The 15343-nt window shown below is 44.3% G+C and overlaps 1 protein-coding gene across 1 annotated transcript in view; it reads right to left on the reverse strand.

Moving 5' to 3' along the window:
- Window positions 1–648: 648 nt before the first annotated feature.
- GRK5 (G protein-coupled receptor kinase 5) overlaps window positions 649–15343 on the reverse strand; it is a 146822-nt gene continuing 132127 nt past the window's right edge. Inside the window, exons 10-15 of the mRNA XM_062496049.1 lie at window positions 14766–14803; window positions 13875–13964; window positions 12398–12606; window positions 4466–4603; window positions 2030–2167; window positions 649–1244 (exon numbers count right to left, since the gene is read on the reverse strand). Of these exons, the coding sequence (XP_062352033.1) occupies window positions 1092–1244; window positions 2030–2167; window positions 4466–4603; window positions 12398–12606; window positions 13875–13964; window positions 14766–14803 (766 nt within the window). The 3' untranslated portion in view covers window positions 649–1091. The remainder of the gene's footprint in view (window positions 1245–2029; window positions 2168–4465; window positions 4604–12397; window positions 12607–13874; window positions 13965–14765; window positions 14804–15343) is intronic.

Genomic DNA, 15343 nt, shown 5'->3' on the forward strand with positions numbered 1-15343 from the left:
CCACCTCCACAAACAGACCTGAGTGGAAATTTCTTCTTAAAATGTGAGGCTCCACTGGAAGGAATGGATAGAAAATCTCCATTGTGGGAGATCCAGATTTTCTTTGTTTCACTCAAAGGTGGAGGCTCTCTCATCCACAGAAGCTCCAGAGATTATAGTGGAAGGATGCAACATGTTGTTTCATAGGACTGAGTTGGAACTAGCTGCTTCCAGTGGAGTTTGAACTTACGTGATTTGAATTTATGTGATGATTTAAACTGGCCTTTGAATTTGGAGAACTCTTTGAATTGTTCTGATGCTGTAGGAAGAGGCAGAAAATGACAATTAGATTTCCATAATATCTATGGTTTTATTTTTAAATCAACTTTGTTCCTTTCATGGTACTGACTGAGCTACAAGATTCTTGTTTGAAGATCTTTGGATGCAAAATATTCTTCATTTTCCTACCTGTAGTCTCTCTAGGTCAGCAGAACCATGGCAGTTCTTGAGGAATGCACCAAAGAAGACTCACTTGAGCTCCAGAAGCCAAATCAATTCACTGCAAAATGTCAGTATCTGCTAAATCTGACTAACAGAGAGCATACCTGCCAATGCTCAGGCATGGCTTTAACCCTACAGAAACAGAACAGCCTAAATATGTTACTGACATTTGCAAGGGGTTCCATGGTGCCTCACAAAAGCTACACATAATGTTTTATCTGGGTTGCTCTCTTCTTTATTGTCTTGGTTTCCTGCCACAACTACCTCCCTCAAAAATGCACATTTTCCTTTTTTTAATTTAATTTTTTAAAATTTATTTTTTTATTTTATTTTTTTAACCACATAAATCAAGGATTTTTACAAGAAACTTCTCAAAACCACGGAACAGTTTCAAAAGGCATTTCAGCACACCACATCAAAAATAGGTTGGGCAAGAAGTTTTTAACTGGAACTGCTGGTGGCAAGAAAAAATCACACAAGGTAGATGAAAAACTTGGGACATGGAGTTAAATGTGAGAGCCAGCCCTGTCCAAGATGCACTGCCTTTCTCCTAGCAGAAATATCACCAGAACAGGGCTGTGAAACCAGGCATCTACAGGAGTTTCCTGGTGTTAAGTCATAAAAGATCTCACCTGTCGCTTAAATATTCTCTGTAGCAATCCTTTCTTGGGTGGCTCTGGGGGGTAGCTTTTGTTTAGGTCTGGTGAAATAGTACCATTTGGTCCAAATACATTCAGCTCCTTAAAGCACTCTGTTTCTATCATCTAGTGGAGTATAGCGAGAGAGAGAGAGAAAAAAGAATTATTCATCTGCACTAAATAAATTCCAGTAGTGCTAGGTTCTTCAAAGTCAGCAGTGTGTGAGGAGAGTTAGCAGTTGGATTCCTACTGGTGTCTGTAGAGGGCAAATAGTGTGTATGAAAAACAGAGGCTGAGTCTGCTCTGTGTGTCTGCACATCAGACTTGTCAGAAGCTGCCCCACAAGACTTTCTGTACTTTCCTTCAGCACTGTAGAAAATATCAGGCAAAGATGGGCACACTTACAAAATCCCAGTTGGATCTGCTGTTCAATGCGGAGCTGGGTTCTGAAATCCACTCTGGGCTGTGTTTTGATATCAAACAGAAACAAAGACCCAGATATGGAAATGCTGGAGGAGTTCAGGATCCGGAGTGAACTGCTGCAGCTGGGGCTGACTGCAGGCAGTGGGTGAGACCAGGGTCACCAGTGGAGGATCCTTCTGTTAAGGATTTCCAACTGTATCACAGAAGGTGCTGAGAGCTGTCGAAACGCCTCTGTAGAAATCCAGCAGGAGGAAGTACAGTAGGATCCTTGCCAATTTACACAAATACACAGAGCCAACAGATACAGTCACCTGAACCTGACATCTGTGGAACATTACAGATCTTGAAAGAGGCCATTTGTAACTCATGAGAGCATTAGAGTCTGGCAAGTTATCCAGTAGCTATATATTACTGGAAACATAGACCTCCTCTTAAACCATCTGTGTTACGAGGTTTATTGCAGTAATTTTGCTATGATACATCCTTACCTCATTTTGCCATGGAATAGACACCGATCCTGTGGAAAACTTGGAATAGAAATCGTCATCTGTTTGGTCCAGGTTAACTCCTTTCACTGTGGAGAATTGCTCAATATCTAACACATCCTTGCAGTACACTGCTCTGGGCTATGTTCAGCAGAAAAAAAAAGGAGAAACGACAAGAGGAAAAATATTTCTGAGTCGGACCATGTGCTTTCATTCACAGATTCAGTCAAGTGAGAATGTCTAACAAGTGTGTGTCTGCATCCTCCTTCTCCAGACTTGCTCTGCCTGCATGTTTATCATCAAAGGCTGACTTCACTTTAAGCACATTAAGCTTCCTATTCTGAAGTCCTCAAAGCATCAGTCAAAGTGGGTTTTAGTCATCCATGTGCTATCTGGTTAAGAAGTGAGAGGAAAAGGACAGAAAGAGCCAAAAAAGAAAAATGGAACTGTTCAGTAGTCTTTTCATTTAGAGAGGGAACAACAGAAAACCCGAACGTTTATGAGTGGCACACTGGAGAGAGCTCTTAAAAGAGGCCTCAGACAGAAGTGCCCTCCTGCCCAGATAGCTGTGGAGTTTGCAGCTTAAAAGTTTAAAGGAATGTATCCTAATTGCTAAAGAAAACAGGAGGTTTGGCATTTTTCCATTGTTTTTATTAATAGCTCAGCTGCTGGAAGCTGCCCAGAATCACCTCTATTAACTCTTTTAACTTGGCTGCATTTCTTCAAAGAAACAGTCAGATGGCTTTGCCTTTTTGAACAACTTAATTTTCTGGGATGACAGAGACAAAACTCTTTGCAGTGATGCAACTTTCAGCTCGTATTCCAGCAGCCAGCCCCAGCGAGCAGAAAGAGTCTTCAATGGCTACCTATCACAGGCAGTGTGTGTGCCCAGAGATTTCCTATCAAGGGCACAGCCACCCTTTGGTGTGCAGGGATAATTGAGGGGTGGTTTGCGGGACCAGCCTGACCCAGCACTTGTGGAATCCTGCTGTCCATCCATGGTCTGCACAGACCAGGAGTCCGACTCTGCAGTACCTCATTTATCTAGTTCTGAGCACTGTGACCTAATTCCTGACAGAAGTCCTATTTGCTGAAGGCTGTACCCCTCTGCACTCCTGACAGCTGCAATCCACAACTTTTTTGTGGCGATGGAGTAATGTAGAAGAGGATGGAGAGACTTGATTTGGGTAACAACTTCTGCCATTGGCTATACAGCTTTGGGTGATTCAGCTGACTTCAGTAAAGACTGGGAGATCTATGGATGAAGTGTCAAATAAATTAAACTAGGGGTAGTTCTTGAGCTGTCAAAAATAGCCATAAAAACTTATGTGTCTTTGCTTTTGCCAGCATGTCTCTTAAGAGATGCCTCCTAAGCCTTACAGTTTTTATGCAGTCTGGCCGATCCCAAATTTGAGCCCAGAATTTTATAATTTTCTACATCAGAAAGAAATAGTAGCTTGTCTCTTATTTCTTCCCACCAAAGCAGGTTGTAACACCACGGGCTAATTGGCAGGAATAACTAGGGCACATAGCAAAATGTAAAGCAAAACCAGAGCAACTAAAGTAAACTTTTGTTGCATTCAAACCACTTTGGTTTGGTTGAGCTTGCAGCAATGGGAATGGGAACTGCCAAGATGTTACTTCCCTTAATATGTTAAAATAGCTGTGTTTACTTAGAACCATATGGGGACTTTAAGGATAGAAGCTCCAGCCAGAAAGAGAGCCCTGCAGGAGGGAAATAACCAGATAACTCTGCGCACTGGGCTAGAAACCCACACCACAAAAGGGTGGAAAAAGTTTTGTTGTTGCCAATGCAACGAAGACTTTCAGTATGTGTGAGCCTGGTGTGTAAATCTGAGTAAGGACTCAGTGTTGGGTTCCAACCCCCATGAACACCAAAAAGCTCCAAATGCTCTCTCAGGTCTAAGTCACCTTCTCTGCTTGAGGTGATACTTGATAGCTGAGCCTGGCTCAGACTCTCTGTAGTTTGCTACAGAGATGATCCAGTTCTCATGATGATCCAGTTCCACAGAGCTCTGGACTTTGTATTTCTGGTTTCATCTCTATAAACCTGTAAGCACACATGTGGCTTTCACTGCTGATTGTCCCAGGCACCACCTGGTTCTGAGCACACTTATTGTCACAGTAATAATGTGGATAAGGGAATGCAAAGGTTCCCAGTGCCTCCAGTGTTGTACAGGAAGGCCGTGGTAAAAGGAGTGGGAATGGATCAAGCCCCAGGTTACCAGCCTGCATCCACATGGCCACAGAGCCCTCTCTCCTCTTCCTCCCAGCCTCCCCACTTCAGCCCTGCCACTTATCACACCTTCCTGGGGTAGCTACCCGTGCAGAGAGCAATGAGAGCTCTGAGAGGGAGAAGCTATTTTAGAAACAAACCTCTTAAAAGAGGCCACTGGGGGTTCTTGCTATTGTACTTACATCAGGCACAAAGGGAGGATCCAGCATTCCTGCTTCTAACCGCTTGAAGTTCATGCTCTTGAAAAAGGGGTGTCTCTTCACTTCTGCTGCACCCTCCCCTTGACATCCCAGCCGCTGCTTCACGTCTTTGGTGAGGAGCTGAAACGTGCCAACAGGAATGGTGAGGGTGTCAGGAAGCAAGAGCTCCACAAAGATATTTTTATTTCCACTTGTTTTTCAATGTGCCCATAGGGAAGTACAGAAGGAAGTTGCAAATGCTGTTATTTAAAAGATGGATTTAAATGGATTAGGACTGCACTGTTCTACGTGATGGTGAAATCCTCAGAAAGTCACCTGCTGTAAAGTATTTACAGTCAAAATAGAGACCTTTTATTTTGTCTGCTTTCAGTGAACATTTTCAAGAGGAGGTCTCACATACCCTAGTAACATTGAAAGATGCACATTCATAAGTTCCATGTGCTTTGTCTCAGTTCTTTTGTTTCTCTTTTTATGTTTGTAAGAATAATTTTCCCTCAGAAGAACAGGTGCTTAGGAAAGAAAACCCCAAACTACCAAATTGTATTTCCCTCACCCACTGTACCACATTCCAGTGCATCACATGACACATTGAACCAAACCTTTACAGTCATGGGCTTATCTCCACTGAACTCAGGGGGTTTCATCCATGCACCCAGTGCCCAGTAATTATTCTCAGTTCTGCCTTGTTTGTTTTCAGTGAAGGGCAGTGCACAACCTCTACCTGCTACAACAAATCCTGCCTGTTTCCTGGGTCCCATAATGCAGCAATGCCCACCAACTGCACTCAGCATCTTTGGTTCACCAGAGAAGCAAGTCCATGAACAGAAACACTGTGATAATTGCAGGGGAGACTCTACAGCACCTTCCAGTGCAAGAGAGCTGGAGAGGGACCTTGCATAAGGGCATGTCACAAACAGACAAGGGAGAGTGGCTTTAAACTGAAAAAAGGTCAGGTTTAGAAAGGATATTAGCAAGAAATTCTCCCCTGAGGGTGATGAGCTCCTGGCACAGGCTGCCCAGAGCTGTGGCTACCCCTGCAACCCTGGAGCTGCCCAACTCCAGGGTGAAGCTGGAGCAAGCAGGTGCAGTGGAAGCAGCCCTGGCAGGGGCTTGGACTGGACGGTGTTCCAGGACACAAACCTTCCCGCGGCTCCAGCAGCGATGCTGAGCCGCCCGGGCGGTGCCGCCGGGAGGCAGCAGAGGAAAGGGCAGAGCGGCGGGGCCGGCGGCTTTCCCGGGACACGGGGGATGGAGCAAAGCTCCCGCCGCCAGCCCCGGCTTTGCTGGCCCGCAGTGGGGCCGAGAGGCAGCGATCGGCCCGGCCCGGGACAATGGCACCGACCCCGTCACCGAACACACGGCGGGGCTCGGAACCGGGCGGGGCGCGGCTGGGTTGGGTTCTCCGAGCCCGGACGGGCACCGGCACCGCGGGAGCAGCCCCGGCACAGCCCCCGGCACCGTCCCAGCTGCGGATGATGGATGCAAACATCTTTGGGAAGGCTGGGGGGGAGTCCCTGCTGCCCTGCAGGAGAAGGACCGGGAGCCAGGCGGGCTCCCCGATGGGACAAGGCTGCCTGGAGATGCTGCCTGTGTGCCCAGCTGAGGGCTTGTGTGCCCAGCTCAGGATTTGTGTGCCCAGCTCAGGATTTGTGTGCCCAGCTCAGGGTTCGTGTGCCCAGCTCAGGATTTGTGTGCCCAGCTCAGGATTTGTGTGCCCAGCTCAGGGTTCGTGTGCCCAGCTCAGGATTTGTGTGCCCAGCTCAGAGTTCATGTGTCCAGCTCAGGATTTGTGTGCCCAGCTCAGAGTTCGTGTGCCCAGCTCAGGATTCGTGTGCCCCAGAACCTTCTGCCTGGGCTGCTGAACAGCTCAAGCTGTCTCACCTCACCGAGGGGGAACTTGGAAATTGTTTGTTACTTATTTCATGTTGTGCTCTTTCCTCTGGTGCCTGTCTAGAGCTGGGGTTTCCTGCCCTTATCAGGGATTTATAGGGTCATGGCTCTTTAGGCTTCCCTGAATGCTCTGCTAGAATTGAGCATTTCTACCACCTGGCATTAGTGATTTTCTTATCTGACTTCCAAAAATCACCTCAGTCCTGCTGCTGTGCTGCTGGGGGACTCATTTCCAGCCTGAGATCGCAAATGGCTTTGGCAATCCATGTGCCCCATGGGTGCTGGGGCCACCCTCCAGCCAGGCCTGGGCAAACTGCAGTGGCAGCAGCCAAGCCAGAAATGGTGGAGAAGGGGTTTATAGACATAAAAAATTTTCTGCTCAGGTCTTTCTGCTGCTGCAGCAGCAATAGCAGGAGACTGGATTGTTGGGGGAACAGGTCTAAAGCCACCAGTGCTGGCCACAGTAGCCACCTTCAGCTTCCAAATAGCAGCAGCCCTTTCTTCCCCACACTTCCCTCTGCCTCTGTTGCTGTCTAGGTGGTGACATCTGGGCTGACAGATCACAAGTGGTTGATCCATAAATGTAAAAAGACTTGAGGAAATATCTTGCCATTCTCTGAGCAGAAAGATTCACATCATACTGTACCACATCCATCTGGCTCACTGCAAAAGATCTGCCTTCTCTGAACTTTGCTTTCCCTGCTAGAAGGAAAGAAGAATACTTTGCTTTCAGATAATTGCATTAGACTTTGAGTTCTCATGGTCCTGAGACTAGGATTTTTGTTGTGAGGGATTTTTTGTGTTTTTTTTTTTTGTTTGTTTGTTTGTTTGTTTTAATTTTTAATCCCAACACTTTTATGGTCTAGCCTACTTGAAGATGCTCACTTTGGAATTTCCAATCTGAATCAGGACTGCTCTATTCTGGATGGGCAAAGAAACCAAAAGTTCTTTTAATCATTTATTCTCATGTAAATAGGAGTTTTCTGACAGTTGGAAAGAAGACTCTGAAAGCAGAAAGACCACTTTTAGTACCCGTGGCTCTGATACACTTTTGGAAATGATACCTTGGATCTTTCAGCAACGGCTGAGGAGCAAGTGGTGGTAGGAAGGGATAGATTTGGACTTGTCTGGAGATGATACAGGAGACCTCTGCAGTCTCTGCTTTCAAGTCAGCCCTGAAGGGATGAAAAGGGGGTTATTTGCCATTTCTGCAGTCTGGATTCGGGGATAAGTGGGGAGACCAAGCTGATGAGTGAATTTGCCCTTGTCAGGATGTAAGATGTTTGGAGTGTGCGGTCAGAGAAAAGGGTAGCTGAGGACAGAAAAAGGCTGCCTGGGGAATCCTGGGTTCCTCCATGACAAACAAGGGAGTATTCAGTAACTTCAGATGCAAGAAGGAAGTTTCTGGAGCATGAATGCAGTTGGTTGTGGGTGGCTGGCCACTGCTGGTTGAAAGACACAAAAGGGAACAGGCCACTGGGAATAGGCTGGGACTGAAAGAACACAGAAAGGAGAGGATTCTCCTGCAAAACCCTGCTGCAGGGGAGCAGCTGACAGTCTCTTGAGAGTCCCAGGAGAGTCACAGTGGAGCAAAATTTAAGAAATAAATGGAATTTGAAAAGCTGTAGATGCAGCCAGCTCTAGAGATGGCAACAGGTGAAACCAGACATTCTTCGTGGCTTCTGTTGCAGATATCAAGATGCAGCATGGACTAGAATATTTTCCAGAAGGGAGAATCCTCCCTTTCACCAAAGAATAATGAGTCTTTTACCATTTCCTGCAGCCCCAGAAGCTTTCTGTAATAGTAAACCCATGCAAGAGCCTGAAATATGCATCCCATTTGGGAATCTGACACAGAAAAGAAAATGGAGATAACAACAGTATGCCATAAGTCACCTCTACACTTTTGTTTAATTCAGCTGCAAAGGGTTTATTTAACATAAATAGAGAGCAGAACAAAAGCAAGTCCATCAGGCTGATGAGAAGCTCTCCTGGGACAGCAGTGCAAGGGACCCCATCAAACATAATTTAAATGTAATTCTGCAGTAGAGCCTGCAGATAATTCAGAGAGTTTCAAATCTGGAGATGTCCTGGGCCACCCAACCATGCATGAAGTTAATGCCAAACAGCAGAGCTGTGTGTTCTGGTAAAAAAAGGCTCCAGTTGACACTGGACATTTAGGGTTTAGTCTACAGAGTTCATGGGCAGAGCATGACTAGAACAGGACTTTCAAAGAGAGTCTTGAGTAGCAGCAGTGAAGTTCCATCAAGATCTTGATATAAAGAGCTCTCTGATACTTTCATGTCACTCATTTGATCCCCACTGGGGATTCAAAGTCTGCATTGTCTGAGACTTTTTTCCATAACTTTGTTTTGATTCCTTTACAAAAAGAAACAACTGTTGTGAGGATTGCTAAAAAAAGCCCAAAGTCCCCAAAGTGCTGTTTTATCTTCATGTGATCAGTCAGTTCATATCCGGATCATACCATGTAATAAATAATTCCAACTTCTAAGATGTTAGTCCTAAAATTATAGGAGTAAGGAAAAACAAAAAATTGACACTCATGAAAGGAGACAAGGGGAATGCTAAAACCATTTCCACTGGCCCAGGTGATCAAGCAGTGTAAGAAATCACCTAGCTAAAGTTCAGCCCTGACACTGAAGTAAATATATTGTTTTAAGCAATTTTTAGACATTAGAAATGCAATTCTATGATCAATTACTAAAAGAGAAGAGAGATGACAGAGCAATTACCCTTTGGCACTGATAAACTTTAAGGTGTCATAATGCTGATTTCCATGGGATGAAAGCAGAAGGGAGAGATGGCAGCAGGAAGGAGTAGCTGTATGATGACAGAGCTCCTGATGGTAAGTGAGGAACAGAAAAAAAAATGCTTTTAAGGAAAACAGAACACATTATTTTTTAGTTGGTGGTGGGTGGGGTGGGCACTTTGGAAAGGGAATGGAGACCAGATACATGTAACAGCTGAGGCTGGAAGCCACATCTGGACATGGTCTACTCTAACCCCTCTGCTCAAAGCAGAGTTTCCTAGAGCAGGCTGTTCCAGATGGGCTTTGGGTATCTCCAAGTGTGGAGACTACACAGCCTCTCTGGGCAACCTGTTCCACCATTTGGCTACCCTCACCATGGAAAAATGCTCCCTAACGTTCAGAGGAAACTGAACTGCTCCTGTCCCTGTTTCCTTGGCTTCCTGTCCTGTTAGGGAACACCAAACCAAGAGTTTGGCTCTGTTTTCTTTACAGCCTCCCATTAGAGATCCCTTGTGTAGGGTAAAACAGGAGCTGCAGGGATAAAAGGCATCAGGGAAGATGAGTCTGTGGGAAATGCAGACAAGCAGGGCACTGACAGAGGAGCACAGCAATGTGGACCCATCCAACACTGCTGACTTGAATGCACTTCAAGTCACATCTTTGGATGCATGACTGCACTTGTCAGGGAAAACATGCATGAACATCAATGAAGTATGAGACAGAACAACAACAAACACGGAGCATTTCCTAGAAAGACTGGATTTTTTCACAGAAAAAACACACCAAGAGCAGCTATGTTATATGAGAACTATGGGTTGGGGACTTTCCCAGAAAGCCAGCTGCCCCTGCTCCTAATTATTTGTTATTCATCTCTGTTTCAGTCCAAAACGAGGTCTGATTTATGGGAATTTACTTACAAAATGAAACATGGAAATATGGGATGGATGATGATTAATGGGAGCTATGATATGTGCCTGCAAAAATGCAAAAGGGCACAAATATCCAGGAGGGGAAGGCTGACGTGGGGTGACACTAGAGGGTTTTCCTATGAGTAAATGGATAAAGGTAATGTATTTCCTGGTGGTGATGCTCTTAGCTCACGAAGTAAGTTCTGAAGAGAAGGTTGGGCAACACGGTGGGAAACATTTCCTCACTCCTGGCCTGAAGAGTCCACTATGGGAAAGCCTTTTGTGTTGGATCTTCGAGAAGGCTCAAGTTTCATTTATATATTGTGATGTTTAGCTTTGTTTTGCAGGTATGGTGGGTATTATATTACTCCTTTGTTTCCTTGTTAAGATGGTGATGCAAAGCAACAAAATTCTGGCTTTCAATATATAAAGCAAAAAGAATTTGAGAAAATCTTTGCATAACATAATTTTTAAAAAACATCACTTGATAAAATAAATTACTTTTGGATGGGAAACCACAAATGCCATCACACTCACTATCTGGACTTGGGACTCTTCCTGCCTCAATATATTAATGCTCAGAAAGGGAAAGGTTATCTTTGGATCCAGTAATAGTCTGCACAAACCACCTCAATAAACATGCCACATGATTGGACAGGGAAGCAGTAGTGATGAAGATTTCAGGAATATTTATATATAGTACAATCTTCCCTGAGGCAAGAGAAAGAACTAGATGATCTCCTGAGGTCCTGACTCCCTAAAACCAGAGTCTCCATGGGTGAAAGATGAAAATGACCACTACAGTGTGATGACTGTCTGCTCCCCTGGGAGTGTGGTAGGTCATCTACAGCACTATCCCATCAATGCTACATTGAATTCTTCTCAGCTTAAAGTTCTCATAGTTATTTTCAAAGTATATGCTCATTCTGTTATGCAAGGGATATAAAGAGTAGCAAGAAGGGCATCTAGAAGGTATGCCAGCCAGAAAAGGGAGGTTGGACTATGTGATCTTTAAAAGTCTCTTTCAACCCAAGCTATTTTGGTTCTGTGCCTCAAGCAGCACGGTGAAAGTTTTGCCTCACATCTCCATTTCAGATTAACAGCAGGACACACACAAGTTCTCTGCCACTCCAGCAGATGAGGCTCCTCACCTGGTGAGAGCTGAGATGCTCCCTGAGGAGAGAAGGCAGCCTGCTGGGGCACATGGGGTGGCCTGTGAGAGCCCAGGGCTGCCCCACATCCTCCTGTGTCAGCTTCACTGGGGGCTCTGCATCACCAGTTAAGGGCAGGGAATGGCCCAGAGCATCTATCAAGAGTGATGTCATTAATTACCACCCTGAGGATTCAGGAATGACTTGGTGCACTGTGAGCTAATGAATTCCAGGCACGATACTTGGCAGTGCTACCATTATTATTTTGCAAGGAGACTTCAGTGTCTCTTCATGCAGCCAGCCAAGCAGAGTGCTGTGGATCTGCTCCTTGCCTGCCTGTTGCACAAGACATTGGTGAAACTCTCCCTACCTATTTGTTGACCTTTCCTCCCCTTTGTTCTCCCTCTACCAGCAAACACAGATAGGTCATTGTCTCCAAAGGAGTCTTCACTCATTAGCAAAAAACACCCAGAAAAAGCCACATCCTTTTCCAAATTACAGTTCAGCCTTCTAAAGATGGATGTCAACAAGACACTGATGAATTCAGACACAGCTTTGAGATTTCTCAGAGGGATTGAGGATTTCTATTGTCAGACATGGCTATTGTGCTACAAAAATGACTCCCAGCTGAAGGAGTGAGAAAACATTTTGAAGAACAGCTCAACAGTATTAAGAAAAGCTGGATACCCTGGCACCCTGGGGGAAAAGCTGCTAACAAAGTTAGTGAGATGGGCCGGGACAACATTTGAGTGTCACAATAATTTCATTGCATAATCTTTGTCCTGCTTACCCCCAGCTCTCACCGAAGACAATGGAAGCGTGGGGTTTGCAGTTCCTTGCAGGAGACAATTAGATTCTTGCATCATCAAGTCCTTTTTATTTTTTTCTACAAGCTTATAAAAGACAGAAACGCATTCTTGACTGCAAACTAACATTCAAAGTCTCATGAGAATAGATACCGCTCCCTTGGCCATAAAACTCTGGAGAGGGCTCAGGATGACCATGATGAATCTCATGGAGAAACAAGACCAAATAAACACAATTTGAATGAATAGAGAGTGCAATCATCCCATCCACAGATGAGCTTGGTTAGTCCTCGTTTCTGCAGCCCTTCTATAGCACCCTGTTACTGCTCAGACCGTGTCAGACACAGCTTGTTAATGAAGCTGCCCCACTGGGCCTTCCAGCCCCTTACCATTTTACAGATGGACTTGGCCTCCTCAGAGAACTTATGGGAGTACACCTCCTCTGTCTCCAGCACTCTTCTGTCCACTTCTTCCCTCTTCACCTTTTCTTTCCTTCCACGGAACGGCGATTGCCCAGCAATCATTTCATAAATGAGACAGCCTAACCCCCAGTAGTCAGGGCTGAGTGTGTATCTCTGGTTGTTCAACACCTCTGGAGCTGTGGAGGAGAGTCAGATGCCTTGTGGAAACGGCTGGTATTCACATAGGCAAAGCACTTAAATGCCTAGAAGTTTCATTTTGGTGACTGAATACACATGCACAGAGAATGGTGGGTAAAATACAAAAACACCTCCTGATTGCAGTTGACGGCATTGCATGAAATGCAGCATGCTCCATGTCATGGTGTTCTCTCTACATGCTACATGCCTTGTGCATGCTGTCTTCTGATTTCTCTATCAACTCAGTCCAATTAAAAAAAAAATCATGAAAGAAGTTGGATCTAAATATTAAGCAGAGACCTAATTTTAAGATTTCCCCCCGATTTCTCCATTTAGGGAAGAAATTAAATGCAAACACAGATCCTGTAAACAGCCATGACATTTCTTCAAAAGCAAATTCTGTCTCTTTGGTCAATTCATAGCTTTTATTTTTCCCCTTCAAAGGAACTTTTGTGTTGCAACCACAGACAATACTTTTGGGCAGATAGCCACTGTCTTGCAGGCACCCTCACCTCCATGCATGGGCACAAACACACATCTGCACGTGCTCACAAGCACAGAGCCTTAGTGTGCACGCAAACTTACACTGAGATAACAAAATTTAGACATGACAACTGATTTGCTTGCTTTCATTAAAGTCTCCATATGGTGTAACAGTGGCTCACATCAGCTAGTTTCTATTCAGTCAAATAAGCATAAGCAATTTTTACTCCAAGAAATATGCCCACCCAGAGAATGCATGAAAATAATTACATTGAGTTTAGAAAACAGATCTAGCTAAATAAGGGAGTGTAGTTTTTGGGGTTTTTTTAGCCAATGTACAAATCTCTACTCATCCTCTGTGCAGCCTCCCCTGCACACAGAGGGAAGCTCAAGATGACAATAGGTGTGGACTTACCCATTTTATCATAACCACACAAATATATTGTAACTCCTATCCAAAGCAGCAGCTAGAAAGAAACCTTTGTTTTGGCATTAACCCTCCTAAGATAAATCTACACTAAAATCACTATTTGCTGTCTCGCCTTTCAATTTTCTTTGTTGATTTAAGGTTATAGACCAGCCTCACTGAGAGCTGTGGAGGTCCATCCTTTCACCCTCTTCTGATTTTCACTATCAAGATTTCTGCGAGAGTTGCTGCATGGAACTGGACCCAGCTGAATGTGAATATTTTAAATTCTTTTTCTTAAGCTTACTTGGCAGAAATATCTCTAAATCTGAAGTACTCTCAGTAAACTTTTAAAAAGATGAGCAGTGGAAGACTTACCCATATACCCTACTGTTCCTACTCTTCCACGGATTGATTCACCTTCGGGGATTTTAACAGCTAGACCCAAATCAGATATTCTAATATGTCCTGGAAGGAAAAAAGAAACAAAACAACATAAAGCAGATATAATAACTTGACCCAAATTTGTCCAAAACCCACAACTGTGGTCATTGCTAAAATTCTCCTGCAATTTACTGCTCAGACATTTTAAGAAAAGAGTGTTCTGAATCACTGAATTGGAGCAGTTTCAGTGATATGGAAAAGAGGCATTATTAAGGGCACTACAAAACAGTGAAATAAATGTTAACAGTAAGGCTGTGGACTGCAGTGGATTGTATTAGGTATTTTAAAACCCATGAAAAAAGGCAGAGAGAAGCATGCTGTGGGGAAGTATCTTGAGCTGATGACAGAGGATGGATGGGCTGACACAATTCTGTAACTCTGATGGCTGAAGAGGCTACATCTGGTCTGCAAGTCAGCACCAGATTTGATTATCACTGCCTTCAGCAGCAAATAGGTACCTGGGTTTGCATAAAGTCAGACTTGGCTCAGCAGAGGATGAAAGTACTTTCAAAAACGGAGATGGAAGCACAGATTTAGAAATTAGAGCTGCCTTTGTGTTGCATTGGCCTTGCAACAAGGATGAAAAAACAGTGAGCAAAGGCAGAGGGCCCCAGCAACGCTGAGCTCTCGAGAACAGCCCCTGCTGAGGGCACGGCTGCTTCCTTCCATCTGTGCTCCGAGCTCCAGCAGCTCACCCACCCCAAGACAGGAATTCTAGGGTATGCTGAGCCTCTACACCACTCCAGAGCATTATTTGTCTTTGTGCAATATATATCCTAAAACTAACTGAATCTACTTTAATCTCTGTAAACCTCTGAGACTTACCATAATCATCCAGCAGGATATTTTCTGGCTTCAGATCTCTGGAAATGAAAGATAGCAGTTATGGGTCTGAAGATGGTTTTGATAACATAACCATACAACTGCGTGAGGGCATTTATTACTTGTAATAAACCAGTTGAGTGTCAACTCAAACAGCAAGGAACTCCTGAAACCAATACAACCTTTTACAACTCACTTCACAGATAAGACTGAAACCATATGTCATTTTCTAAACTGGATTTAGAATTTTTCACTAAACCAAGCTTTTAGTTCCTAATCTACCCTAAAATGGACTCGTCCATCTAATCCTGTAAGCCCTGTAAATGAACCCCTATAGTCCTGTGTATTGTAAAATCCCTGTAATATTTTCTGTTATAAAATCTTACGGTAAAAATAAATAAATAAGGTTTTAAAATACTTTATTTAGATGCAAAAATGGAAATGGCAATCTGTTGGGCTCAAATTTTCTATGTTTGGCATCTGAGTCAGACTAAATATGTGAATGTGTGTCCATGCACTTGCACACAATCAATAATTTTGTTGAGTTTGGAAAATGTGGGGCAGAGGGGAGAATGCTGTGC

Source organism: Cinclus cinclus, chromosome 7, assembly GCF_963662255.1.
Source record: "Cinclus cinclus chromosome 7, bCinCin1.1, whole genome shotgun sequence".
Lineage (NCBI taxonomy): Eukaryota > Metazoa > Chordata > Aves > Passeriformes > Cinclidae > Cinclus > Cinclus cinclus.